This window comes from Manis pentadactyla, chromosome 19 (assembly GCF_030020395.1).
Source record: "Manis pentadactyla isolate mManPen7 chromosome 19, mManPen7.hap1, whole genome shotgun sequence".
NCBI classification, from domain to species: domain Eukaryota; kingdom Metazoa; phylum Chordata; class Mammalia; order Pholidota; family Manidae; genus Manis; species Manis pentadactyla.
Window position 1 is genome coordinate 9,829,314 of NC_080037.1, and position 27,822 is coordinate 9,857,135.

General features: G+C 49.2%; 3 protein-coding genes across 11 annotated transcripts; 1 reads left to right on the forward strand and 2 right to left on the reverse strand.

The window, feature by feature from the left end:
- Window positions 1-497: 497 nt before the first annotated feature.
- HAPLN2 (hyaluronan and proteoglycan link protein 2) lies at window positions 498-8,843 on the reverse strand. 5 transcript variants are annotated; one of them, XM_057495060.1, is made up of 8 exons: window positions 8,708-8,843; window positions 8,516-8,560; window positions 8,189-8,247; window positions 6,288-6,399; window positions 5,717-6,070; window positions 5,424-5,540; window positions 5,108-5,290; window positions 4,123-4,738 (listed from the first exon to the last, which is right to left on the reverse strand). In XM_057495060.1, the coding sequence occupies exons 4-8, from the start codon at window positions 6,373-6,375 to the stop codon at window positions 4,458-4,460; spliced, it is 1,023 nt and encodes a 340-aa protein (XP_057351043.1). In that variant the 5' UTR covers window positions 6,376-6,399; window positions 8,189-8,247; window positions 8,516-8,560; window positions 8,708-8,843; the 3' UTR covers window positions 4,123-4,457. The 5 variants fall into 5 exon arrangements, with proteins under 5 accessions (XP_057351040.1, XP_057351041.1, XP_057351043.1 ...); XM_057495059.1 differs by having other exon boundaries at window positions 8,189-8,290; XM_057495057.1 differs by lacking the exons at window positions 8,189-8,247; window positions 8,516-8,560; window positions 8,708-8,843 and adding an exon at window positions 6,707-6,791 and having other exon boundaries at window positions 498-4,146; window positions 4,410-4,738.
- A 7,061-nt stretch (window positions 8,844-15,904) lies between these two features.
- On the forward strand, window positions 15,905-22,649 carry LOC118930713 (G patch domain-containing protein 4). Of its 3 annotated transcripts, none has more exons than XM_036922547.2 (8): window positions 15,905-16,036; window positions 18,197-18,332; window positions 18,759-18,832; window positions 18,934-19,026; window positions 19,126-19,212; window positions 20,720-20,811; window positions 21,055-21,105; window positions 21,341-22,649. In XM_036922547.2, the coding sequence occupies exons 2-8, from the start codon at window positions 18,254-18,256 to the stop codon at window positions 22,176-22,178; spliced, it is 1,314 nt and encodes a 437-aa protein (XP_036778442.2). In that variant the 5' UTR covers window positions 15,905-16,036; window positions 18,197-18,253; the 3' UTR covers window positions 22,179-22,649. The 3 variants fall into 3 exon arrangements, with proteins under 3 accessions (XP_036778442.2, XP_057351058.1, XP_057351059.1); XM_057495075.1 differs by having other exon boundaries at window positions 15,980-16,093; XM_057495076.1 differs by lacking the exon at window positions 15,905-16,036 and adding an exon at window positions 16,149-16,604.
- A 315-nt stretch (window positions 22,650-22,964) lies between these two features.
- On the reverse strand, window positions 22,965-25,422 carry NAXE (NAD(P)HX epimerase). Of its 3 annotated transcripts, none has more exons than XM_036922546.2 (6): window positions 25,175-25,422; window positions 24,974-25,082; window positions 24,719-24,829; window positions 24,523-24,636; window positions 23,584-23,781; window positions 22,965-23,280 (listed from the first exon to the last, which is right to left on the reverse strand). In XM_036922546.2, the coding sequence occupies exons 1-6, from the start codon at window positions 25,354-25,356 to the stop codon at window positions 23,221-23,223; spliced, it is 774 nt and encodes a 257-aa protein (XP_036778441.1). In that variant the 5' UTR covers window positions 25,357-25,422; the 3' UTR covers window positions 22,965-23,220. The 3 variants fall into 3 exon arrangements, with proteins under 3 accessions (XP_036778441.1, XP_057351060.1, XP_036778440.1); XM_057495077.1 differs by having other exon boundaries at window positions 23,634-23,781; window positions 24,974-25,078; window positions 25,175-25,419; XM_036922545.2 differs by having other exon boundaries at window positions 23,634-23,781; window positions 25,175-25,418.
- Window positions 25,423-27,822: the final 2,400 nt, after the last annotated feature.

Genomic DNA, 27,822 nt, shown 5'->3' on the forward strand with positions numbered 1-27,822 from the left:
CATCACCTTAGAGAATCAGTGACAGGACAACCTGAACTTAACGTGGGGCACAAATGGAGCCCAGCAGTGCAGAGGGTGGATTGTAGCTGTCACCCTATCCTTCAGCATTCACTCTACAGGGGGAAGGCTTCTTGGTGAACACCTGTAGCTCTGCCTGAGGTCCTTTTTTTCTCGCTGTGGGAGCATGTTTGCACTCAGGGCTAGCTAGGAAGGCGAGAGGGCTAATGCCCCCAGAAGCAGGTGTCACCTTTCACACAGGAAGTTCACAAATAATATCTGGGTTTCTTTGTCCATCAGGTGGGGTTCTCTGAGATGGGCTCTATACGGTCTTCCAGAATTCCCCAGCAGGACTGAGCCGCGGTTGCTTCCCTGCTCTATTGCACGCCTTTCACTGGCTTCCTTCCCTTTCCCCGTCTCTCTCCACTCCACCAGTGCCTCTTAGCATTACCTCCCAAATACCTCCCATTACCTCCCAAATAAACTACTCACACTCAGAGTCTTGGCTCAACATCTGTTTTTGGGGAACCCTGTTGTCTTAGTTCAGGCTGCTATAACGCGCTACCACAGACTGGGTGGCTTAAACAACAAACATTTATTTCTCACAGTTCTGGAGGCCCCCAGATCTGGTGTCTTCCCATTGCACTCGCACATGGTGGAGACCAGAGACAGGGAGCAAGTTCTCCCTTTTCTTATAATGACACCCATCCCGTCATGAGGGCCCCGCCCTCATGATTTAATTGCCTCGCAAAGGCCCCCTCTCCAAATACCATCTCCTTAGACATTAGGCTTTTAACATATGAATTTGAGGTGGGGTGGGAGGCTGGGGGTTGGGGGATGCAAACATTTAGTCCATTGCATCTAAGACAGATGGAAGAGAATCAGGCATTAAGTCTACCTTTCCCAAATGGATTATATGTTAGAGTAATAAAATAATTGAGGGAAATTTTTCTTTATAGATGATTCCCAGCTAGTAAATGAAAGAGCAATGATGAAATTAGAACATCTCCATTTTGCACTCCTAATGTAATACTGGATCTAGACAATGACTATCAGCAGCCAGTAGGTAAAAAATTGATGGGTGTAGTGGGTTAGCTTGTAGGCACAAAAAGTTATGCCCTTATCCTAGTCCCTGAAACGTGTGAATGTTAACTTGTCTGGATAAATGGTCTTTGCAGATACAATTTATTACATGAATTCATTCCTTTAACACAGTTAATGGTTTTGAGATGAGATTATCCTGGATTAGCCAGGTGGGATAAATCCAGTGACAAGTGTCCTTATGAGAGACAGTAGAGAAGACACAGGCACATGAAGAGAAAGAGGCAATGTGACCACAGAGACAGAGATTGAAGACAGAAAGCCAAGGGATGCCACTGGCTACCACTAGACAGAAGGGGCAAGAAAGAATTCTCAGAGTCACCAGAGGAAATGCCAGCATTTTGAGTTTGGGCTTTTGGCCTCCAGGATGTAAAAGAATAAACTTCTGTTGTCTCAAGCCATCAAGTTTGTGGTGATTTGTTACAGCAGCTAATATGAAACTAATGAAATGAGCTTTGAATGGATCAGACTGACACTACGTGAATTTACTGCTCAACCTTAGCATCACTATTTTAGTACAACAGCCAGACACCACATACCTCCTGATGTGATGAAAGGAGTATATGGTATCACTCATAAAATATTCCTGGAAAAAGTGAATGGCCATTTAATCAAACTGAATATTAAATCAAATTAAATAAAAATATAAATGTAATTTACAGGGGACAGCAGAACATGTTAAATGACACTGCAAGGATGCACTCAGCCAAATCCAGAATATGGGAAGCTTGACAGGAGAATGACCCAGTTTCTTCAACAAACAAACAAAATGGCATAGATAAGAGGAAGAAGGAAGAAGTACAGTTTAAAAGATGCTTTAAAGAGTAACTCCAAAAAATTAATCAAATGCAATGAGTAGACCTTAGCTGAGTCCTGATTTGAACAAATCAACTATAATATTATATATTTTTAGATATGCAGGAGAAATTGATCATGAACTAAGTATCAGATGACATTAATTTAGTCAGCAGAGTGTGATCATGGAATTGTGGTTATTTTTAAGTCACTGTGTGTTAGAAATAGTACTGAGTATTTACTAGTGAAATGATAGACTGTCTGGGATTTGCTTTAAAATACCCCCAGCAAAAGAAAACACAAGCAGGGATTCATGAAACAAGAAGGGCAGAATTGTGAAATGGTCAAACTGGATGATGGGGGATTCGTGATACTATTCTATTTGTGTGTATGTTTGAAATACTCCATTAAAAAAATTGTTACAGCAATATGGAGAGTAGTTGTAAGAATTAGTTGTCAGGTAATACTATGGCTGAGGAACCAGAACTTGGCAACAAATGGAAAACAACTCCTGTGACCACTTCTCATATGGTCTCTTGACAAAGGCTGAAGGCCTCCTGCTGAGCTTCTGGGCCCACAGTCTTGGCCTTCTGGGGCTCTGACTTCAAAATAGGCCAGAACTTAGAAAACCCGGAAGAGCACGCAGTGGGGGAGTGGGTGACTACCAATAGGCCCCAGAATCTAGACTGTCTTCTTTCGTGCTTATGGTAGATATTAGTGCTGTTAATCAAATATTTCCAGTTCCACTTCTAGGCCAAGATAAGATGTCTCTTTCCTGCCTCCTTGTGACTGAGTGGGGCCATGTTATTAGTTCACAGAAGAGAATGAGTTGTGAACAGATGAGACAGGGACAGGTGTCCCTCCAAGCTGTAGTGATCCTCTGTGACCGTCTGAGCTCCAGGGGTCTTTTTATTTTTTTCCTTCTAGCATGATGATTGACAGCATTTGCTATGGAGGCCACTCTGTCAGCCTGGGTCCCTGAGTAACTAAAATGAGAAGAGTCTCCTTTTGACCATGATGCACATGTAGCCTGAGTGAGATACAAACCTTTGTTGTTTTAAGCCACTGAAATTTGGGAGTTGTTTGTTATCACAGCATAGTTAACTTATCCTAATAGAGTGCGCTACAGCAACCAATCCTATTCTACCTGGTAAGAATCTGGAATAATAATTATTATTGTAGTTCTGTTATAATAGTAATAATAATCACTAATTATTATAGGTACCACTTTCTGAGTGGCCCTTATGTGTTTCAGACATGTACTACCCAGTACATGCATTGCCAGTTAATTGCTCACAACTAACTTAGGAGGCAAATATTACTATCCAGCGACCAGGAAGAGAAAACCAAAGCTTAGGAATTGGCACAAATACTGCATTTGCTGCACGAGGGTTACTGGTATGCTGTTCGTTTGATCATTCCCTGTATATAAAGTCCCATAAGAAGTCTCTTAAAAAATTATTGCAAGAACCCTCTTAGAAAGCAGTTTTACAACATGCATTGAGCACCGTTAAGAAGTTCACATCCTTTGCTCCAGTCACTCTTATTCGCTAGCGCAGGCTTTTTGTGTTGTAGTTAGACCGCTTAAATAAAATCCGAAAGTATTTATATATTAAAGAAAAACAAGTTGACATTTGAGTTTGTGTCTTGAGGTCCTGGTACGTTTCCTTTAGCTAGATGTTAAGAATGTTCCTGGTTCCGGTCGCCCTTTCGCCTTGGCGGCCATAATGGTGGTGAATGCTAAACCCTATGCACAATCACCCTGAACTAGCAACCCAGCAGGAACCTCTTTAGCATTGGTGCCCGCAGAGTTAATTTCCCGTATGACTTTCCTGTCTTTAAGCAGTCCTGCAAGTCCTTCTGGGAGACTGGCAGGATACAAACACATTTTGAGGTACGTTTAGGTCCATCTAATGTTTGTTCTGTGGTGCCGTCGGTAGACCTGGGGGTTTTCTCCTGGCAGATTTGAACTAAGCTTTGGTGTGTGGCGCCCCCGTGTGGCGCCTGGCGCAACACCACCCTGAGTTCTCTGGCGTCAGTCCGCCAGCCAGGCTGACCACGGTGCCTCCAGGTCTCCCTCGACCTTTTGTTGCCCTCTCCTCGCAAGTCTCTCCCCAGCGGCAACAGCTCCTCCTCTTACTTTTTCTTGGGGCACAGTCGGCACGCTGAGTCCAAGGTCATCCCCCTCACCCGCCATGCCTCGCTGCGCTTACAGCTTCGCCCAACACAAAGAGTCCTCAAGTTATTTTATTGCTAAACACAGAAGTCAGTTAATGTCCCCTGGGCGCCCTCCGCCCCCTAGCAAAGGATGCGGAGGCAGGCGCACCGCTGCTGGTCCTCAATCCCGTGGGTGCGAAGGCCCACCCTGCCACCAGAGGCGCCAGCACCTCCCCTCCCGACACCCAGCCAGCCAGGATCCGTGGCTCGCAGCCCTCGGCCAGGAAGGCTGGTCAGCAGGAGGTGCTCCTAGCCTGACGGAAGGGGAGGTTCGCGGGACAGGGGCGACCGACGCCCACCCGGACTCGCAGGCTTTGTCGCGCACGCCGAAGGGGTGCAGTGGGCCGCTATTCGGAGTAGCAGTAGGTCCCGTAGGCCGCCTGCTGGGGTCTGGGGAAGCCAAAGCTGCGCACTCCGGGATCAGGGAGGCCCCCGCAGCGCGGCCGCGGCGTGGTGATGGGGAAGCGCACGCTGCCGTCAGCCAGCCAGCCGCCGTCGCACCGGTCCAGCCCCGAGAACTTCCAGGCGGCGTAGAGGTGCCCGACCTTGGCCACTACGGCCCCACGCCGCCGGCACGCCGCGTGGGCTTCAGACAGCGTCAGCCGCCCGGGCACGAAGAACACGTGGCCTGGGGACCGGAGCGGGTCAGAGACTGGCCAAGAGCCGGCAGGGCGGGATGAGGCAGGAGCAGAGTCGGGGGCAGGCTGTGGAGGGGCGGAACCCAACTTGGATAGGAGGTGAGGGAGCGCGCCAGTGGAGCTGCGGGAGGAGGGCTGGATCCTGAGTGGGCGGAGCGATGGAGGGGGCGATGTCCTGAAGGGACTAGGCCTGCGGGGGATCCGCAGCAACCAGTTCTTTCCCCGCCCCATTCCTCAGACCCCGCCCCAAATCTCTGCCACGCTCGCTCGGCCCGCCCCGTGGCCGGCGGGGTCCCTCCCCCGCAGCCCGCCGGGCCCCACCCCCTCCGGTCGCAGGGGTCGCTCGCCCCGCCCCTCACCCGCCAGAGCGGAGGTGAAGCAGAAGGCGTCGTAGCGGTCGCGCTTCCGGTCGCGGGGCCCGTAGCTGCGGATCCCTGGCCGACCTCGGCCTCCGCACGGAGCGCGCGCCGTGAGCACAGGGTAGCGCACGGAGCCCTCAAGCAGCCAGCCCGCGTTACACCAGTCCAGACCCTCCGTCCACGCTGGCGGGAGATGGGGGGCGTGGTCGGCGGGTTGGGGGCGTCACCCGCGGGCGCCCGGCCGCGAGCACGCCCCCGCTGGGGCCCACGTGGCATCCCGGAGACGGCCTGGCGGTCCCCGCGTTCGGCCGCTCACCCTGGTACAGCTGGGCGTAGGTGGCCAGGCGTCCGTCCTGCTCTTCGCACGCCTGCTTCGCCTCGTAGTAATTGAACTGGTACCGGCCCCGGCTGGGCTGGTACGGAAACACCACACCTGGGGGGTGGCGGACAGCCCGGGGAGGGCCGGCAGACGTGGGGAGGAGAGCGGCGCAGTCTAGGAGAAAGGGCTGGGGGGACCCCGGGAGCGGGCAGGAGAGGAACCCTGGGACCCCCGAGAGAAGGCGGCTGAACCCCAACAAGAGAAGAAAGGCGGGACCCGAAGGGCCTCACCCTCCAGGCGCAGAGTCAGCGCCACGCTCTCATCCTCGATGCCGTTGATGAGCTCACAGCGGTACCTGCCCTCGTCCTCCAGGTGCACGCTGGCGATGACCAGGGAGGCGTCTAGCCGATGCCCCCTCCGCATCCTGGCACGCCCTCCCAGGGGGCCGTAGCCCCTGGCTTGCAGTCCGTTGGTGATGAGCACCGGCGTTTCCTGGAGCTCCCCAGGCTCCACTTTGCTCCAGCGCACCTTGTAGCTGGGAGGCGGGGCACCCAGGACGCAGGGCAGCGTGGCCGTGGCCCCACGACGAGAGTGAATGACTTCGTGGATGGGGGTTAGGAGGTAGTGGGGGCCAGGGTGGGGTGCTGAGCAGAGGGGGTCACAGTGGCAGGAATCCCCTGGCCCCACGGCCCCAAGTGCCCATCCAGACCCTGTTCCCCAGACCCCCCCAAGCCTCTCGTCCATGGCTCACTCAGCAAGGACTCTCCCTGGGCACCTCCTGCAGCTGCCCTCAGCACTTCTCACACACCTAGAGCTTCTGCCCCACTCTTCCCCGGACTCTGGGCCGGGCTGAGGTCTTACCTGGGTCCCCCAGGGCTCTGTGCCAGATGGTGAAGGCCCAAGGGAGAAGGAAGTGGCAGAGTGCGGGGAGGCTGAGCCTGCCAGGCATGATGGGGAGGCAACCCAGCAAGGTCTGCAGGGCACAAACGGTGGGCGTTCCTTAGGACTAAGGGCATGGGGGGGATGGAGATGGTCTCCATCAGGGGTTCCTCAGAGGGGACTGTCCAGCCAGAAGCCGTGGGGGCAGAAAAGGAGCTGATGTTTGTGGCAAAAAGAAGGTGATGGGAGCAGGAGGGCAATAAACTCCCCTCTGGGCCAGGCCTCCTGGGCCCACCCCTCATCCTCTCACATCCATCCCTTCAGTCAGCAGGTCCTGTTTTAACACCTCCTCTACTTCTCCCCACTTCTCATCACAAGTGCTGCTTCCCAAGTCTTGCTACCTGATTGCCAGCTCCAGTCTCTGCGCTCTCCCAACACCCACTCTCCATCCAAAACCAGAGCAGATGTGATCTGGTCACTCTCCTGCTAAAGACAGTGGCTCCCTCGGCCCTGAGGATAAAGTCGTCTCCTAACCACAGCTTCCAAGCTCCCTGGAATCCAGCCTCTCCCCGCATCTCCAACATTGTGCACCTCCTGTGCTCTCGGCCCTGTGCTCCAGACACATTAGACTTCTGGCTCCAAAATAGTCCAAGTTCACTCTCACCTCTGCTCAAAGGCATCAGTTTGGGACTCACCTCCTCTGGAAAACCTTTCCTCTTCCCTACTTCACCACCCTGTAGTGCTCTATGACCTATTCATCGGGTTCCCCTACTGCACTGGACTGGGCACTTTTTTTTCTTAGAAGTACTTATATTAGCAACTAAATAACTGTGAATTTGAAAGTAATACATATGCATATCTAGACGATGTAGTGAGCTTCCCAGTAATTATAAAGTTGTAAAATATCCAATTGTAATGTTGTAAAAATTATTTCAAACGCAACTTTCAGTAATTGATTTTCAGTCTTCATCTTGACCATTTTTAAAAATTGAACCGAGAACCTCAACTTAGCTTTATTCATTTTCTACCTCCACTTCCTAATTGCATGACTTTGAAGGAGTTATTTCACTTCTCTCTGCCTGAGGGTCCTCATCAGTAAGTGTAGATAATAATGCACATCTAGTTGAGGAGTAGATGAAATAACATACATAAAATGCTTAAAATAGTACCTGATATGAAGCGAGTGCTGTGTCTGTGTTAGCTTATTATCTGCAGCTCCCAGCAGTTTCTGGCACACAGTAGGTGCTAAATCATGTGTTAATGAATGAGCTCACAGTAAGGACTTCTGGAAAGGAAAGCTGGGACATGGGGAGAGGGTGGTAACACTGAGGAGGAGTCGGAAAGCTAAGGAGCTGAGCTCCTTTCTCCAAATGAAGGCCAAAGATGAGCTGGCAAGAGGAGAAATGGGGGTTAGGCACCCAAAGAACTTCCCAGTGGTTAAAAGGGAAAATATCAGGGACAGGGACATGAGTGGGAGCGCTACTTCTGTACAGGAGAGCCTGGGACACAGCGGCACAGGAGACTGAGTCATGAGAGCTGGCACTAGCATGTGTAAAGGTGAATGTGCCTCACCCTGCTCTAAGCACTCTGCGTGTATACCCTTATGTTTACTCCTCTCAGCAATCCTGGGAGGTAGGAATGAGTTTGAATCCCATTTTATACGTGCTCAAGCAAAGGTACACCCATTTTAGGAAGCTTGAGTGAGGTCACTGGCACAGCTGGTAAGAGGAGTTCACTGGGATTTGAGACCAGATTTGATGGTGCGATTCAAGCACTGGTCTGTCAGTCACTGATCTATATTTCCGCATTTCAAAGCAGGCACACACCTATCTTCTTCACACCCTTCACAGAGAATGAGAGTGACCAGCAGCTCCAGTGCCTACCTGTTAGAAGCCGGTGTCCTCACAGGGATGGAGGGAGCAGTGACTGGCAGCTTTCTGTCCTGCTTGAGGAAGAGGTCCTGGGTGCAGTCACTCCTTCGGGGCCTTTGAGGAAGGGCTTCTGCTCACAGAAGCAGCCAAGGTGCCAAGCCACCCACCGCCCCTCCACTAAGCCAGGCTAGGTGACTGGTGTCCAGCCCTGTGACCAGGCATTGTGTCGGCGGCACTCACTGTCCTAGGGACAGTGCTGTGGGAAGATGTGGGGCTTGGAATGAGGGGTTGGGACCCACAAAGTGGGGGGAGTAAGGGAGGCAGCCCTGGAATGATTACCTGGAAGAATGTGGAGAGTGGGGTGCCTCGTCTCTTCCAGATGCCCTGGGACCAGAGAAAGGGTGGACTGATTGGTGGGCATGAGGATGTTAGACCAATGGGCACGGGGATGAACTGCAAATGAGGCTCAAAGATCCATAGCTGTCAAGCTGCAGCTGCCTCCTCCCCGCCTGCACCCAGCGAAGGCCTCACCTCTGCCCGCCGGAGCCTGGGGGCGCATTGCCTGTGCAGAGAGCTCTCAAGGTGGGACCCAGACTTCCAGGACCTCCAGCTGCTTCAAGAAACCAGACCCTTCCTGTCCAGCCTCCCAGTCTGTCTGTCTGTCTTGTCCTTCTCTGGACCCACCCACAGGAAGCACAATTTCTCATTGTCTCCATCTTTCCCCCTATTGTTGAATAAAAGGGGCCCTTTCTTTGTCTTGTGGGTAATGACAATGAAATGTCAACAGCTGGGGATGTGGGATGCAGGACAGGCTGGCACACACCACCGGAAAAAGGGCCTGGGTAGGGGCGGGCTCAGAACAGGAACTGACATCCCCAAGAGGAGAACAGGAGAGGGGGAGAGAATAGTTGGTGAGAAGGTGGAATCAGGGTTCCCCTCAATACTCCAAGCTTCAAGGCCCTAAAGAGATTTTGTGTGAATCCAGGGGCCTGGCTGGGCTCCGTGGAGGGCAGAGGGAATGGTTAGAATTGCAATAGAAGAGATGGAAGCTAGGCAGCAAAGATTTTTCTGTGCCTGGGAAGGAACAAGGGAATTTCTGAGGATGAAGGACTTTGGGAGGTTCTCCCGGAAAGAGGTCATCTTATTTGTTCCCCCCACCTCCTCTAAGCACAGATGGGTAATCTTAAAATTCTCAAGAGAAGGGACATCCTTAACCTCCCTGGGTAGGAATTCACTTCTCTGAAGTCCCCCTTGTTAGGAAGTTCTTTATGAAGGCAAAACTCCTGCTGAGGTTTAACTCATTTGTAAAACCTTTCCATTGAGGTACAATTTACACGCAACAAAGATCACAGATCTTAAGTGCGCAGCTGGATAAATCGTTACATGTGCGTACACCACCGACCTAACTCCCCAGATCAAGACACAGAACATTCCCAACTCCCAGAATAAGTCCACTTCTTTTTTGTTCGCTCCCAGTGCAGAGAGAGGACACCCTGCATAAACAGTCATTTGGAAACATTTCAAGCTTCCAACCATCTCTTAGCCTTTTCTCTCCACTGAGCAAGTCCACATCAGGAACTTCATGTTATTAGAATCATGCACTTTGAGAGCTGGAGGGGGCCTTGGACGCTTGGCTTCCTCAGTTACCTGATAAAGAAGAGGAGATGGGGGCAAGTGACTTGCCCAAGACCACGCAGAGGAGTTTTCCACTAACCCCTCCTCCCCGCCACCTCCTCCATTCTCCGAGTCAGAGGAGGGGGCCGGGTTTTCTCAGGGGCTCTACCTGGCACCAGAGAGCCCACCCCCGCTGTACTCCTTAGGGCTTTGACTGTTTTTTCCCTGTCAATTCCATCCCCGTTGCTAATCCTTCCCTCCTCCTCCCAGAGAGAAGGACAAATCAGAGAAGACAAATAGCCGCCTGTCTCTTCAGCCAGGACACTGTGACCCAGCGCATCTGACTGGCTTCCACCCAGCTCAACAAACAGCCTCCCGCAGAGAGGGGCGAGTAGAAAGCTCATCTTGCACCCTTTCCAGGCCCCGTCCTCAGCGCTCCTTTCTCTCCAGATCATTTCTGAACTGTGGTTTGGAAGCCTCTGGTATGTAAATCCACAAAAAGCAGCTGAGATGGGCAGGGAGGAAGACCTCGAACTCTATTAGGAGCAAAAAGAACCCTTTGAGGATAGAACAAAAAAGGAGTAGACCATGGCTAGTACATGGTGAGCAGCTAAACTGTGTTTCATTTGCTCAGGGTCACATCCATTCTCAGTTTTCCCCAAGACACCTCGAAATAGGAATGGGGTGAGTCTGCTCAGGCTTGAGTTGGTGTCTTTTCACTGAACTGGCTTGTTCTGAGGAGAGGCCTTTGCCTTCCTGCCACTAACTGACCAGGGCTAGCTGGAATAATCTAGAACAAGCATAGAGTCCTGCCGCCTCTTTCTTCAATTCCCCAGACTCAGCCTCCACCATCCAGGCAGATTGAACAGACCAATTTTCTTGACTCTAAATGATGGCAAGCATGGTCCCAGTTTAATAGTGGGATGGTTACATGAAGGACTGCAAGTTGGCAAGATGGCACTTTCGGGGAAATTGCAGGGAGGGGCTGGGTGTGACTGACAGGCCTCCTTTCCTTCCACCAAAATTCGAGGTCACACACAGCTGCCTCCCTGCCCCCTGCAGCCGCGTTCTCTGCAGATGCTGCAAGCTAGCTTCTGGCTCCTCTTCAAACTTAACCCGGAAGTAAGAAGATTTGCAAGTATTGATTAACCATTCTCAGACCAGAATTTGAATAATTTAAAAAAGTGAGCCCCATCTTATGGCCCTACGTTCTTTCACACGGGAGATACAAATACTAGCACAGTATCATCATTCCCATTTATGGCCAAGGAACTGATGTCCAGAGAGGGTTAGTAGCTTGTTCAAGGTCATCTAGCTACTAAGTAACCCTGGTAGCTTATCTCTGAAGCCAAATGGGTTCTTCTCTTCTGTGAAAGAATAATTCCTCCAACTTGGAAAAGTAAAATGAGGATTGCTTGTTTTTTGTTGTTTTGTTATCACTCCATAGCCTTCCCTAAGGGCTTGCTTGATATGCATCTGACTCTCCTGGAGAATGTCACTTAGTTGTTTCAGTGTATTTCATAAATGACAATCAACAAAGGTACAGACATCTACAGTCTGTACTATTAGTGGCTGATAATGATAGGGTTTACTTGCCCAATAAAGAAGTTACCACAAAGGAATTTGGGTTCTATTGTCCTAGAAAGTTGTTGACCAGTCTTATATCTAAATTAGCAGTCTTACTCTGGCATTCCTTTTCTTCCTGGTTCCCTCATTAATGGGTTAAATAAATCTTTGACACGAGTGAACAAATAACTCTGAGAATTGTTGTTTTTCCACTTCTGTATTAAAGGCAACACACTAGCGCTCTCTGCTTCCCTCAAATAGCAGATCCACCAGTGGAACTAACATGATTTCCTCCAGAGACTGAAGCTTCTTGAGGGTAGGACACTAGCTCCAGCCTACAGAGGCCCGGCAATGTAATGCACAGTAAGAGGACGTGGCCTTCTCAGCAAAAGTCCTCCACACTGCCTTCCTGCTGCTCCAGTGGGCCACCATTGTTACCGCAACGCCACTGTGCTTCCTCCAGGAAGTCTTCCTTAACAAAAGCAAAAAAGGGTTTAACAGCTTTCTCACCTGGCATATACTAAACATGAAGAAAATGTTTACTGAACAAATAAATAAAATAAAAGTTTTCTTCTAATTTCTGCAAGTTTAACAAAAGGCAGTATTGCATAGTAGTTTAAGTTCCACAGGTTCTGGAATGTGAGTGTTTGTGGATAAGTTTCAGCCCTACCAACTGGATAATACTAGGCAAGTTCCCTACCTTCTCTCTGCTTCATGCTTTTCATCTGCAACTGAGGATAATGACATCATCAATAATCGGAAGGGTGCCTGACTCACAGAACACACTCAATACATTTTAGCCCTTATATTGGTGGGGGGAAAGCATCAAAGGGAACAGAATCAATCAAAACACATACTGAGTGACTGATCTTAAGACAGCATGATTATTAAGGACACAAAACCACAGACACATAAAAGTCAATGTCCCACTGAATTATTTTTATTTATTACGAAGTAAAACAAACGTAATACATGCTCATAGTGAAAAAGAACTCAACCACTATCAAAGGGATTAAATGAAAAGTAAAATCTCTCCTTCCTTCCTTCCTCCTGGAACAATTAAACCATTGTTAAGCTTCTTCTGTATCTGTCCAGAAATATTTAAAGAATTTACAAGAATGCATCTAAATAGAAACATACATCATGAATATAGTCTTTTTAAAAATCTATTTGAAATCATATATAAACTGTTCCCTACCTTGTTTTTCCACCTAGGAATGTGCTGTGAGCATCTGTCCTATCAGCACATGACATAAAGCTTTCTCATCCTTTTCTGTCTGCATAATATTCCAGTGGTGGCTGTAGCACAATTTATTTAACAAGACACCTGCCTGTTGATGGATATTTAGGTTGCTGGAGGTTGGACAACTAGTCATTCTGGGGGGAAAAAAACCCTCATCCATAACTCATCTCTTAAACTAAATAAATCCAGGAAACTTAAAGATTTAAATGCAAAAATGAAGCCAGAATAAATCATATTATAATAATTTTTTAAATTGGAAGACAACTTTTATTGCTTTTTAAAGAACGGATTATATGATACACTTAATTGTAGACAATTTGACAAACATAAAAACAGTAAAAATGAAAATCCCTCTTAATCCTACCATACAGAAAAAGTGAATTTTGACATTTTGTTGTCTGTCCTTCCACACTTTTAAGACGTTTTACATATTACGTGCAATTTTTTTAGTCTTGATTGAAATGGCAACGTGCAATAATTCAGAGAGCCAGCAGGTGGCGCGAGAGCCGCATTACCAGCGCCGAAGGAGCTCGCGTCCTCCGCCCGGTAGGGGGATCGCCACCGGCCTGAGGCCAAAGCTGTTCAGAGACGGAAACGCTACCGCCGAGACCTCCAAATTCCAGACGCGGCCTTCAGGCGCTTGCTTTCCGTGTGCTTAGCTAAGCTCCCCGATTTCACAAAGCATTTCTTAGTCCCTGTGACAGCAGTGCCAGGAGGAAGAATGAGGCTGGGATTCCTTGCTGGTTTCTTTCCAGCATGGTCCTCCCCTCCCACTCCTGTTGGTGTCCTTATACTGCCCCCTTTCAGAAGTGTTTGCACGGCATTTTTATTGATGTATTTGGAAATAGTTCATTTTTGAAAATATTAAAAGCAACCCAGATGGATGTTTCTGCTCCCCTGAAACTGCACTTGTCCCCTGAAAACTGCACTTGTTCAGGGATGACTCTGGAAGTGGCTGCAGGTGCTATAAAGGAAAGGGGGCCCCATTCCCCTCCATTCTCCCCACACCCCCACCACAGCGGGCATTTACACACTGGGGTGTTTCAGCCCCTCACGGAGGAGACACCAGGGCCAGGGAAAGGCAGAGACAAGACTTAGAGTGATGTGGCACTCAGACAGGTCTCGACCCCAACTGGAAGGAGTGATGGCACCCAAGCCAGACGGCAGTGGTGCTTCAAAGAGAAGTAAATGTGCCTTAAGCAGAGAACTCCTACTAGACTGACTCAAGGAACAGCAGTCAGCGGCTGAGACCTGTCTTCCCACTCCATTTCCTTTCCTTGGGTTATCTGGGCCTCAGGTTAGTTACATACAAATGGGGCAGTTACATACAACATGAGAGTATGGTGAGAATTAAATATGACAATGTTTGTGAGAATATTTTAAACTGTAAGCCACTTTTTTAAATTAAAAAACACAGTTCTTTACTTCCAAGCAGCACAAGGGATTATGTTTTTATTACCATGAACTCAAATGGTTAATGAAGTAGGAAAATAGACACTGCCTAGGCCAAGTATAAGGAAATAATCAGTCTAAGGAAAACCCTATGAGACATAGACACACCTTCTTTTTCTCAACAGAAAGAAAAGAAAGTCTATTACATAAACATTGCCAGTATTTGTGATATAGGCTTTTAAAATTCCCACATTGTAGTTGCAACCACAGCTATTTTCTCTTCCCTCAGTCTCAGATTTCACTAATGAAAAAATAACACAAGAGGTGGAGGGAAGAGAAGTAATTTAGGAGTTCATGAGCCATAGGGATCTGCTGGTATAGTATGATTTTTAAAACACTTTGAGTGGATTTAAACTCAGTATAGAAAAATAACCCAGTATCTTCATTTTTAGGATTTAATTTTGCTCCAGAAATTTGGAAAGGAATTCAAGAGTTGGTAATCCCAGGGCCACATTCACTTCCTCCTGAAGTTCTCCCCTGTTGCCTATCAGGTTTATCCTCATCTCTGTGCCAAGGGCCTTGGCACTGAGTGACTCTGAGTTGTATCCATTTGTTATTTCAAAATTATTTTCCCTGATCAAATAATATATGCTAATTACAGAAAATTTTAAATTCAGGGAAAAGATACAAAGAAGGGGAAATTTACTCATAATCCCTGCACCTGGGAATAACTTTATAACATGTTAGCATTCTTCCCTTATTTTAGTGTGCCTATTGATTTTTTTTGAGATATAATTCACATACCATAAAGCTCATCCTTTTCGAATTTTCAGACCACGAAAAGGGTGCTCATGAACACGAGGAGCGACTTGTTCAAGATCACACAGTTAGTGGCAGAGTAGGAAAAGGACTCAGATCGTCTTCCCATTCACAGAATGTTCCTCTATTGAAACCAGCCTCCGAGGAGTATCTTTGAAGTTCTCCATATCCCTTCTTCAAGTGTCTAAAATTCCACTAATCAAGTCCCATTGTTTAAAGTATTGTCACCATATAGCATGTTTTAAAAGTAATGGGGGATGAGGGAGCATGACATACTGAGCGATTGTGACAAGGCTTTACTGTGAAATGGCTCTTTTTTATCTTTGGAAGTTCCTAGGGGGCGCTAAGTATCCGGCAACACTGATACAGCGAGGCAGGATGAAGGAAACTTTCCGGTTTTGGTTCTGGGTGGCTCAGTGAAGCCTAGAACAGTTTGTGGGGATGGGGGTATATGCAACCCCTCTTGCTGACTTCTTCGCAGTATCTTCTTTCCCTCCACTGCTCAGTGGATCCTCATACGTACCAGGCAAACCCAAACTCCTCAGCCTGGCATGCATTCCGGGATCTTGCATCTCTCTCCATGCCCCATTTCCATCTTCTCCGGTCCCACTCAAGGTCCAGACTTTCCCTGGCTAGACTAGGAGCCCCCCAGTGAAGTCAGGAATCGTGTCTTATGCATCTTTGTGTCACCAGTAACAAAGGGGCAGGTCCTAGCACAAAGTGATGAAACTACTGAAACCTCTACTCTCTAGGCTTTTATAGGTAACTGACCCTGCAGGCTGTTTACATATCCGCAAGATCACCCGAGAGGTGCTACCTCCTTCTCTGCCTCCACGAATCTCAGGCACTCTTGATGCTTTTCCCTAGTTTTTCTTCCTCTTATTTGTGACCAGGACTAGCCCAGTGTCGTACCCAAAGCTGTTCTTGGCATCCTGAGAGGACAAGAGAGGGCTGAAGACCCTTGTACACTCCGGGAGAGAAAGGGAAAAGCAAGTACACCTCCGGAACTTCTGGAAATGGGCTCGCTCTGGGCGCGAGTTTCTGTGGCAACCATGTAGGCCAATGGAAACCTACGCAGTTTCTGCTGGGAGGACCAGGGTTTTAGTTTCGGCGGGCATCTCTATGGTTTAGACATCCTAGAAGGACCGAAACGACACTTCCGGGAAGATGGCGGCGCACCAGTCGGAACTGGCACATGTTTCCGCGAAGAGAACCTCACGGTGACGGTAAGAGGCTGCTGTGCCCTGAATGGTGGCAGCCAGATTCCGGGTTCAGCGGCAAACGTGAGAGCACGGGAGTAGTTTTACTCAAGTGAAGCTGCAGCGGGAGGGCTAGAATTTAGACAAGAGGCAGAGACCCAGGGAGAGGGTAGCCGGCTCTTTAGAACCGCTGTTAAGAGTGACCCTGGGCCACTTCTCCAGGAAACTCCGATTGGAGAGACGTTTCCACAAAGTGTGCGCTCAGCGTTCACAAAGACTGCAGCACTCAGCTTAGGACCTAGTTGCTTCTGTCCACGGTTGTCCATTGTTAACCCGTTAGAAGTCATGCCATTCCCAACCTATGTTGTTCAGTTCAACAAATAACGACTAAACGCATTCTCGATTCCTGGCGTCTCATTGAGTGCCTTGGGACTGGGGAATAAAGCCCGTTTCTGACTTACGGGACGTATAGTTTCTAATTACTAAGACAAGGGATAAGGAAGCAGAAAGCACAAAGAACTATAAGAGACTGAGGAATGTAGTGATTAAGAACCAGTTCTGAAATGTCTGCGATCCTGGATCCACTACTTGCCAGGTATTTGATTTGGGCAAACCTCTCAGTGCCATTTTTTCATTTGCACATTGCAGTAGTAACACCTTCTAATAGGGCTGTTGGGAAGATTACATGAGATAATCTGTGTGAAACAATTAGCAACAGGCTGGCATTGAGTAAATGCATGTAAGATATTATTATTGAAATTTGAGGGCTGATAAATCAAAGATAACTTCTGAGGCAGTTTTGAGGTGGCCTTAAAGGCCTCAGTATTTGAATTTTGCTGCTCCTTACAATGTCTAGAAGCAAGATAGGACCATTTTTTACTCAATGCTTTTCTGTTGGGATTCTCATGATATCAGTGAAGTTTTCAGGTAAGCATTCTTCACAGTAGAAATGTGAACAGAAATGTGAATTCACTGTTCTTCATATTAAACAGTCATTATTCTTAAGCCTAATATTAGGAGGGATGACTTAAATGATATGTCTAATTTTTTTTTTTTTAGGCATACTTACTATACCTTCTTGAACTCAAAAGTTTTCTCCTTCAAAGCTGTCACTTGGAAAGCTCCGGGATTACTCCAGTAGTGGCATTAGCTTTAAAAATAGTCTGCAGTGCAGCAATAGTAGTCTTAGTTTTGAATGTCTTGTGTGTTAAGCCATCTTAACCATTTCAGAGGCAAATTTGGTAATAGGTTGGGTGATGCCACTCTGGGGTCCAAAAGGAGGAGCATCTGAGTGACTATAAAGAACTGCAGCTAGCTGGTGAGATGGCAGAAGAGAGGTTGCTTTGGAGTCAGGCAGCCTGGGCTCATATTCCAGTTCTGTCTCTTAGCTGTGTAACGCCCGGCAAGAAACCCAGGCTTTGTTTTCCTCGTTTGTAAAATAAGGATAATACCTAACTGTCACAGAACTGCCCAGATTAAATGAGGCAATATATCAATATGTATAATCTACTTGGTATGCACTAAAAGCTCAGTAAGAGTGCCCTTCCTAAGCTGGAGTGTTCCAGAAGGGCTGCTGCAACAAGCTTGAAAGACAGTGGCAATGGGGGAGAGGTGTGTAGCCCCCATACCTAGAGGACAGCATAAATGCTGGGGAACGGGTATAGAATATAAGCTGTTAAGTACTATTATCTCATAACTCCCATTAACAAGCACTTCACCACTTTGTTTTTACATGGTAATAAGTTGTGGGGGACGTTATCACATAGTGGTAAAAAGTGAGGACTCTGCAGACAAGCTGCCAAGTTTGAGTTCTACACACATCAGATGTGTGACCTTGAACAAGTCACCTAGCCTCATAGGGCCTTAATTCCTCATTTATAAAACAGGGGTAGTAATATATTCCTGAATGTAAAGTTCAGGCAATCTTCTGGGAAGATTGGATGAAATAATCCATGTTAAGTTTTAGCACAGCCTGTCTTGTGGTGAGCCCCCCATAAGTTTAGGTATTATTAACATGAGTCCACCTTGACTTATTGACATGTCGATGTTGACCTCTCTGTGATCAGACAGGGAGACCCCCAAGGACTAGGCCTGCCTTCTGCATCTCCCCCTTGCTCAGGAAAGAATTATCATAAGGGCAGTCAGGATGGAGTTAATGTTCGGGCTCTTTTTCCCTTTCCCTTAAAGGGGTGATCGTGACCTTGTCTCTGGGGAGGACCAAAGGACAGTGACTCTTTTCTCACCATGAGCGTCACCCCGGAGGTCAAGAGTCGTGGGATGAAGTTTGCTGAGGAGCAGCTGCTAAAGCATGGATGGAGTCATGGTGATCCCCGTGGGGCCCCTTCCACACCCCCCTCAACAATCTGCCCCTATGTAGTCCATTCAGTTGGAGAAGGAAAAGCTAGTTTAAAGGGAAAGTTGCAGGAAGAAATTTTCTGACTTCCAGAAAAGGGAAGAATGCAAGAAATTTGACAATGGATAGTGAGAAAGAAGGGACTGGGAGGTTTGGGAGAGGGAGGAAAAGACATGACCTGTGTCCTAAATTACAAAGGAAAAGGTAGTTCAGGCCGAAAGGTAGGGAGACCCATGGAGAGGTCTAGGGAGAATGGAACTGGGAGGGCTTCTGAGAGGTACGGAATATGCCCAGTGCTACGTGTGTGCAGTGGCAAGGAGTGGCATTGTTGGGGGTGCCTTATGAGAGCCCGGGGCAAGCAGCAGAATAAGCCAAGTCACTTACTCTCCTTTGCAGGCAAAGGCCTGGGCCGGAAGGAGAACGGCATCACCCAGGCCCTCAGGGTGACGCTGAAGCAGGACACTCATGGGGTAAGACCGGTCAGGCTGAGAGAGTCGGTGTGGATGGGAGAGAGGCCCGTTGAGGACTGGGTGGGGCAGGTCCTCAGAGTTCATACGTCTTCCTCTGGCAGGTGGGCCATGACCCTGCCAAGGAGTTCACAAACCACTGGTGGAGTGAGCTCTTCAACAAGACTGCAGCCAACTTGGTGGTGGAAACTAGGCAGGTATGAGCCCTAACAGTGGGCACATGACACATGAGGGCCTGGGACATGTGGTTGTAGGGAAATGTGGCATATCACCCACTCACTGGTAATTCCTCACAGGATGGAGTACAGATAAGGCACCTTTCTAAGGAGACCATCCGTCATAAACATCCCAAGCCCAACTTGCTGTATCAGAAGTTTGTGAAGGTGAGAGAGTCCATTCTATTTTCCATCCCTGATCCCCCTTGGGGCCTAAGTAGTCGCCTTGTATGCCTTACCTATGCTCGGGACAGTCCTAATAACATAGTGGGATCCTGCGACCAACGACCCTTGCTGTTGCTCACTTAGACTGCCCAGACCCACAGCAAGAATTGAGGTCTTCAGGTTGCATGGATCCTTGCCATCTGCTGAGGGGCAGCATAGGTAGTGGGAGGTGGGGTGCCTTCAGGAGTTGCCAGAGCAGGGTGGGAGGGGATGTTCGAGTCCAAGGACCTAGAAGCCAGAGGAGACCTGACCGGTTATCTGACCCATCCTCTTTATTTTGCAGATGTGGCCAAAAGGTGGGGGGCGGGGGGAGTGGCTTGCTGAAGACAGCCCGTAGCTGGTTAGTGACGGCAGACAGTAGAGCTCAGGTCTGCAGACTCCTGCTTTCTAGCATACCAGCAGAAGGCACTACCCATCAGTGATCATTTATTAGGTGCTAAGTGCTTTGCATGCTATCTAGTAGCTCTTTCCCGTTCTCATCTCTGTGGCCATCTTCCGCCCTCATTCAGGCCATCATTTTCTAATTTCTCTCACAGCCTCCTAACCAGACTCGCTGCCTCTAATCTCACTCCCCACCCCAATCAGTTCATCCTCCACAAAGCATCCAGAATGTTCTGACTTTATTGTGTCACTGGCTCCTCCTTGACCCTGGATGATACAGTCCAGATTTATCACACTGGTTCATGTGGCCCTTCCTGCCCTGTCCCTGCCGCTTCTCTAGAATCGTCCCTTGCCAGTTCTCTCAGGATCTCTACACTTCAGCCAGATGGGTTTGGATTCTTTGGAAGACACATGTTCTTTCACCTTCACATATTTGCAGATGCTAGTCCCTCTGCCTGGGACATTCTGCTTCCCTTCTCCCTTTATCTGCTGATTACCTTTATCTCCCTTTACCTTCCAGAGCTCAGCTCCCCAGACCCTGAAGTCTGAGTTGGGTGCCCCTCCACTTATCTTATGCAACACTTCCATCATAACTGCCTGTGTTCTGCTGTACTCCTTTCTCTCCACTGTGTAGATTCCATCAGGCTGGATCCATCTCATTCTTTTTCCACTCTGTATCCCCAGCCCCTTGACCCACAGTAGGTTCTCAGTTAATCTGGTTAAGTAAGTATTGTGCACAGGGAAAGGTGGGGGTGACCACCAGGGGTCACTTGCCCTACTGTGAAAACCTGGTGACAGTCCTTCCCCCCTCTTGTTCTGCCTACTAGCCAGCTTGAGCCAGGGAGACCAGGATTGCCACTGTCACCCACACCCCTGCCTCCCAAACTGCAGCCTACCTCCTGCCCTAGTTAAAGTATGCAGTTTGGCACAACTTTGTGGGTCTGCAAGGAGCAATGTTGGGTCCTGGCAAATGTGTGCCTATGGCTGTGATTTCTGGGGGGGCTTCCAGAGGGAAGAGGTATGGCACTGGTGTTAAGTGGGCCCTGTCCACCCCTGTGTTCCCTTCTAGACGACCACACTGACTCCAGGTGGGGAGAAGCCAGACAAGGACGTGGAGAGCTACAGTGATGATGACAACCAGGGGCCCAGGCCTCCAAAGATGTGAGACTTCATTTAGCGCTGGGGTGTGTGGGAGTTGATGGCTTCAAATCTAAGAAAGGACTATGTCTAATTCTTGACTAGGTCTCTTTTGGGGTGGAACTGTGTTATACTAATCTTTGTATCCCCTGCACCTAGAAGTGCCAGGTCCTGAATAGGAACTTAGTGTTGATGGAATGTTTTACATGGGGAGACAGGCCTTCCCACCAGATCTCTTTGTGATTCCTCATCTCCCCCGCACTGCAGTCTGACCGATGAGATGCTGCTCCAAGCCTGTGAGGGGCGAACTGCACACAAGTGAGTGAGACAAATGCCTTGGGATCCCTTCTTTTCTCCCCATCACAGGCCCACCGTTGAGGATGGCCTGTGCCACTTCTGTACTCTTTCCATCTCATGCAAATGAGTCCTACCCTCTGCCCATGTCCGAAGCTGCCTGAAGATAGGCAGTTCCTCCCTGCCAATGTTCCCTACAGTCTCAAGGGTTAGGCCCATTCTCCGATACCTCGCTCTGACTTAGGCCCATCTATTTCAGGGCTGCCCGTCTGGGGATCACAATGAAGGCTAAGCTTGCTCGGTTGGAGGCCCAGGAGCAGGCCTTCCTGGCTCATCTCAAAGGCCAGGACCCTGGGACCCCTCAACTGCAGTCTGAGAGCAGGCCCCACCAAAAAAAGAAAAAGAAAAAGAAGAATAGGAAGCAGGAAGAGGAAGCAGCAGCAACTGAAAGGAATGCAGAAGAGACCCCAGAGCATACCAACCGGAGCACCAGGAAGAGGAAGAAAGGACGGCATCAGGAAGAAAAGGCTGCAGGTGAGAGAGAGGAAACAGCATCGGGGAGTGAGGCAGGAGAGGCCCCAGGAACAAGTGGGCTCGGGGAACCGAAGAGCAGAGAACAAATTGATCGGTTCTTCAGGAAAAGGACGCGGCAGCAGCATGAGGAGGCGGTGGCAGTGAGGACCTCAGGGAGAGGAGGAGCGGAGGCTGTAGGTGGGGTCAGGGCAGGGGAGGTAGAGAGCAGAGCATACACTGACCCACGCAACAGAAGCAGGAAGAGGCGGCAGCCTGAGGACGACATGAACATACAGGAGGAAGCAGGCGAGGAGGCTGTTGTAGACGGTGGGACCAGGGAAGCAGAGAGCAGAGCATGCAGTGACAGGAAAAGCAAGAGCAAGAGGAGACAGCAGCATCAAGAGGAAGAGGATGCCTTGGGTGCAAGGGATGAAGGAGATGAGGAGGTGGGCAGGACTAAGGAAGCAGAGCTCAGAGCACACACTGGCTTAAGCAGCAGAGGTAAGAAGAGGCAGCAGCAGCTAGGGGAAAGAGCTGGAGTTGGCACTGACCAGAGAGCCGAGAAGAGACGGAAGAGAGACTGAAGGTGTCAGGGTGGGGCTCGATCAGTTCCTTTTTAGGAGCTGAAGCCGGAGACCTGTGTCAGTGCAGGTCTTCTGCACCCTCTCAGGTGAGGAGTGCCTCCCAAGGAGGAAGCGGAGCTCTGAACCCTAGTCTCCTGAGAGGATAGCCGTAGCACCGTGCCTTAGCTGAGGGAACGGGTGCGGTGGTCTCCTTCACAGCTTCGGACCCAGAGACCACGAACTCCAGTGCCTGTAGGAGCCAGACAGCCACAGACAGAGTGCTGGGGACTGTGGGAACAGGAATGCAGAAACCCTTTGAAGAGGCATCCTTGCTGTAAGCTGAAAACGGATGCTTATGTGAAAGTACAGATTTCTAGGTATTGTGAAGGCTAAGGAAAACATACAAATTTAGATCTAAGGACTGAATTCCCACAGGTTGCCAGTCTGTAATACTATACCAAACGATTAAATAAATACCAACTTTGGCTCCTAGCCTAAATGTAAGTCCTGACTTGCACTCCATTTCCAGCCAGTAACTTCCTGAGTGTAAGTTTCCTTGGATGTTTTTGAAGAAATTCCTTCTGTGAGCCTCCTGTAGTCTTGCTACACTGTTAAGTGGAAGGAGCAAGCTAAGAGGACAACCCTGTGCATCCCGAATGGTTAAGAATCACGTGTGTGTAAAGGACAGTACACCTCACTGGGGAGCCTTTTTCAGCATCAGAGAGTCAATATTCATTGCCCCCCACAAATGCCACCATACTCTTGCCTGTTCTGTTCCCCCAGAGAGATGGCACTGTAACTCCAGGGTTGCTCCGGCTCCTGCCACCCATTAACCTTTATTGCTGAAAGAACTCTCAGTATTCCACAGTTCTGGGAGAGGCACTAAATCTTTGGTGGGAAGAAGGCCCACCCACGTTCCCTCACTGCAGGCGATAGACACACTCAGTGGCAGGGTAGGATGGCAGATTCAGCTGGTACTTCTTTTCCAGAGCAGGTGGCACGAAACGACCTCCCAGGTAGTGGTAGCGACCGGTAAACTGGGTTGCAGATTTTTTGGGTGCCGTCAGGGAGATGAGCAAGTCTGGCTGGATCCCTCCAGAGCTTCCCTTCTCCACATCCCATCCTGAAAAGTGGGCCATGTTCAGGAAGAACAGCACAGGCCAGGTGTCTGCTCCCCTACTACACTTTGCTCTCCCTCATCCTAAGGGAGTGAGAAGCCCCTGCACTCCCACCTGAGAACTCATCCTTGAAGCTCCACGTACCCCTGGGCTTTGGGCATTTGGAGCCAACCTGTACAGGGTCCTCCTGAACTCCTTGCTCCCTGGCCCTGTTGTGGGATCCACAAAGCTCTGTTCTCCCGCTGGAGACCTGACTTGCTTCAGACTTGGTCTGAGCCCTGAGTCAAGCGTCAGGACTCAGTACTTGCCTCAAGACACGGCAGGTTCCCCGTCCCCCTGCCCTCCTTGGTCCCAGCACCTGAGGGAATGTCGATACTGGCAATGGGCACAGTGAGTCCATTCAGGACACTCAGGATGCTGCGGAATGGCTCACGAACGTCACCCTTGAAGCTGAAGCCAAAGATGGCATCCACCACCAGCTCATACAGTTCATCGATCAGCATGGGCTGTGGTGGAGCAGGAAAAGGAAAGGGTGTCAGAGCCAGCAGCTGCACAAAGGGTCCTTAACGGGAGCGGGCAGTCCTCAGCACCCACAGACCATTCACAGAGGCACAAACATTTTATCTCATTGAGAGGCCCAGAGTTAAGTGCAGGTTGGTCACTGATTCAGGCGAAGCCAAGTCCAGACACGTTCTCTGTTCTGAGTGCCTGTCTGCCACTGGGGAGGCTACAGTGTGGGACAGCCTGAGACTGGGAGTCAGGAGGGCAGCCTCTGGTCTCGGCTCCACTGTGATCTGGTTCTGTGACTTTGGACAAACTGCTTGCCTTCTCTGCACCTCAGACTCTTTGTCTGTAAAATGTGTTAAGAAATTTCCAAATAAAACCAAGTTCTCAAGTTCCCCTCCCCTAAATCATCTACAGAAAGGGTTTAGGATGAGGCTGTCACTTCAGCCCCTGAAATGGTACAGAGAACGTGTTAACTGCATGCTAGGGTGGGAGGAACTGACTGCAGAGTAAAGGAGTGACCCGGGGATGGATGGCCTTGGCGACTCAGAGCCACTGCACGGAGGAGGGTCTTAACACTGCTTCTACCAAACAGCCCTGTTCAGGCACCTTCTCAGCCAGGCACCATGCCTACCCCCTAAGAACTTACCATCTAGGAAGGAAAATAAGCAAATGAGATCGGCCTGGAAACAGGGCAGGAGAGTAGAACACTGGCAGTATGGTACCGAGCGGGAGCCACCTACCTCTGGGGGCATTTCACCAAGGAAAGGGATGTCCATTTTCTGACACTGAGTCACCAGTGCAGTGAAGAGTGGTTTGTTAGGCCTTTTGGGATAATAGATGGTTGGTTGGTAGCCCTAAGGGAAAGGAAAGGGGTAATTCAAGCCTAGATCCTAGAAATCTCACCCTCTCGCCCACAGCCCTTCCCCACATACTTACAAAGAGTTTGAGGTGTCGTGCACAAACCAGGCCATCTCCTCCATTATTCCCGGGCCCACAAATGACCAGGACAGTAGGGGGGTTCCTGGACATGGACGTGGGAGGATATGCCTGGAGGCAGAGTCAGAGGGTGTTCAGAAGGTCTTTGGGCAGAAATGGCGCAGGTTTCGCCGCACTGTCCTTCCCACTCCATCGTGGATGGGCCAGCAGGCTTAAACATGACTCGTCCCCAAGGTCTGGAGGTGCGCCACTGACCTTGGCAATGGCTGTGGCACAGCTCAGCCCAGCCAGCTCCATGAGTTGGTCCACGCTGAACTGGTACTCGTTAAAGAGCTCCTCGTCCACGGCTTGGGCCTCCTCCTGGCTGAGGACACCCACAGCCTGAGCAGGCGCCCCCCGGGGAGAGAGCCGTCCAACCCCGTCCAGCGGCCCGTGCCCGCCCGGAGCCTCGCCTACCTCAGGTACTTCACCGCTGTGCACGCCATGACCTCTGGGTCCCCGCGGCCACCCGAGTTCAGCCGCTGCGGCCCCCACCAGGGGGGACCCGCGAGGCAGGCGCCGGCCGGGGCTCTGAGGCGGGGCAGGCGCGAGCCCGCAACCAGCAACCCGAGCCCCAGCAGCGCCCGCAGCCCGGACATGCAGCCCGCAGAGCGCGCGCCCCCGGCCCGGCTTGCTCCGGCGCATGCCCGGCGCTTCGCCCCGCCCCCAAGTGAGGCGGGGCCCGCACGCCCCTCCCGGAAGTGGTCGCTGGCGGGCTGCGTGCGTCCCGGCTGTCGCCGGGCCAGGGCGCTCCGGTGCGCCCCCGGGCTGGGGGTTCCGGCGGGGGTTCCGGCGGGGGTTCCGGCCCACCCGGCCCGGCCTCGCTGTGTGCTAGCTCCATCCCTGCCTGGGCCCCAGCCTTTTCCTCGGAGCATTTACGTATTGCCTCACATTTCCAGACAGGCCGTGGTGTTTTGCTCTCAATCGGCCTTTGAAAATAATTCTTCGTGTTTTTGTCACCCTTTCAAGAAGCTGTGTATAGCATAGCCGTTAGCCCGGGTTCCTGGCCCTACTACTTACTAGCTAAGCGAACTTGGGCACTCCTGGTTTAAATTTCCTCTCTATAAAATGGGGATAATGTTCTTATTTACAGTACTAGCTTTTTATGTAACTTAGGACCCCTCTGCCCAGTAGTATGTTTGCTTCCCCTACCTTTGTCACCAAGATAGCACGCTGTACTTCCTTAATCGTACATACTAACCTATCCACTTTTATCAAGATAATAGCTATGGAAATTGAAAATTACAATTCTTTAATAGGTTGAGTATGCCACGGTTAGAAACGCAGTTGAAAACAGTCTTCATGTCATGATGACATTTTAAGGAAAACCTAAAGAGGAAGATTAAATTTTTTACCTGAGAACTTGTAAGAATGCGAAGACACGATTGCATGATTAAGGAAGAAATTTTTGGAATACCAAGCCAGTTACCATTAAGGCATTAAGGTAAAGAGAATTATCCAAGTGGAATGACAGTCTTGTTTTTCTGCTAGTTTATTCTTTTCTGTATCACGAATTGCATTCCTGGTGAGTTCACTGAGAAAGTCAAGAACCCCACCTGTTTTTAACTATTCCTTTATTGTTCTCCTTTCTAATTATAAGAGGTTTGTCATCTCCTATGGAATGTTGGCTTCCAGTTGTGCTTGTTTTGGAAACTGAATTTATCAGGCTGCTTGTGGTGGAAGATTGTTTTCATTAGACTGTGTGGTCATAAATTGAGTTTATTCATCTAAATTTTAGTGTAGCGTGTACATAACAACTGGATAATCTTATTCAAGACCTCATAACTTTATTTTATAAAATCACCAATATATAAGTAGCTTCACTTTTATGTATCAGTCAAGACTGCATATGAGGTAGGCCTATTTGAGAAAATTAATTTGATGATTCTGAAGATTCATTTCTAAACACAATGTGAAGCATGCTTCTTTGACATAGATAATATTTTGAATACTTGTATGTACCAAGTGCTAAAATGAATCGTCTCATTTATCCTCACAGCAATCCTGTTATTATTCCCATTTTATGAGAAAAAGGAAGCTCAAAGATACTGAATGCCATACCCAATGATACTGCAATAGCTGTCAGTGGAGCTAGGGTCCAAGCAGCCTGACCTAGAGGCTACATTGTAAAGCATAATTCTATGCTGAATTGCCCTCCCCAAGTGCAGAAGTATGTAATTAAAGGGCTGTGTGCTGACTTCATTCTGATGCAATTGTAGCTGTAAAATAATGACACAAGCTATATCCCACCAGACACCACCAGAATTTATACAACAAGCAAATGACAGCTATCCCCAGGAAGGTGATGCCCAAGACCTAGTACACCTTGTTGCTGCCTTTCAGATTTTGAAGTGTTCTTTGGGAAGTGCCTTCAAAACCTCAGTTTAGAGAGGGCATGTGGATCAAGCACCTACTGAATTCTAGATGTTTTACATACATTATCTAAATCCTGTCAGTTGTAGGATGTACTTTTATCCTCATGTTACAGATGAGGAAATTGAGTAGCAAAGAGAAGTTGAGTAATTTCCCAATACAGCTATTAAATGGTAGAGCCAGTGATGGTTGATAGTGGGTTGGCCTGACTTGGTAGCAATACTCCCGTGTGGCAGACTTGTCCCTCAAAATCCATTTTCCTTTCTTCCTTCAGTAACAGAACCCGAGTTTTATCTGGCCAGATGGCTGCCCAGCTAAATGTTACATTTTCCAGTGTCCCTTGCAGCAGGTAGGCATGCACATGTGATGACCAGTGAGATATGAGAAATAGTATACTGCCAGGTCACACCCTTAAAAAATAAATGTTTCCCTCCACTCCTTTTCTTCTTACTGGCTGGAATGAAGGTGTTATGCTGGAGCTGGAGCTGCCATTTTGGACCATGAGAAGGAAATCATGTGTTGAGGGTTGTAGAGTATCCTGCCTGACTCCCCAAGCTCCATGGAGCCACTATGTCAGCCCTGGCTGCTTATATGAGAAAGGAATAAAGTTTTCTCTGTTTAAAGGCACTGTTATATTGGCCTTTGTTACAGCTGATTAACCTGCATCAAGACATCTTGAATACCTGACAAGA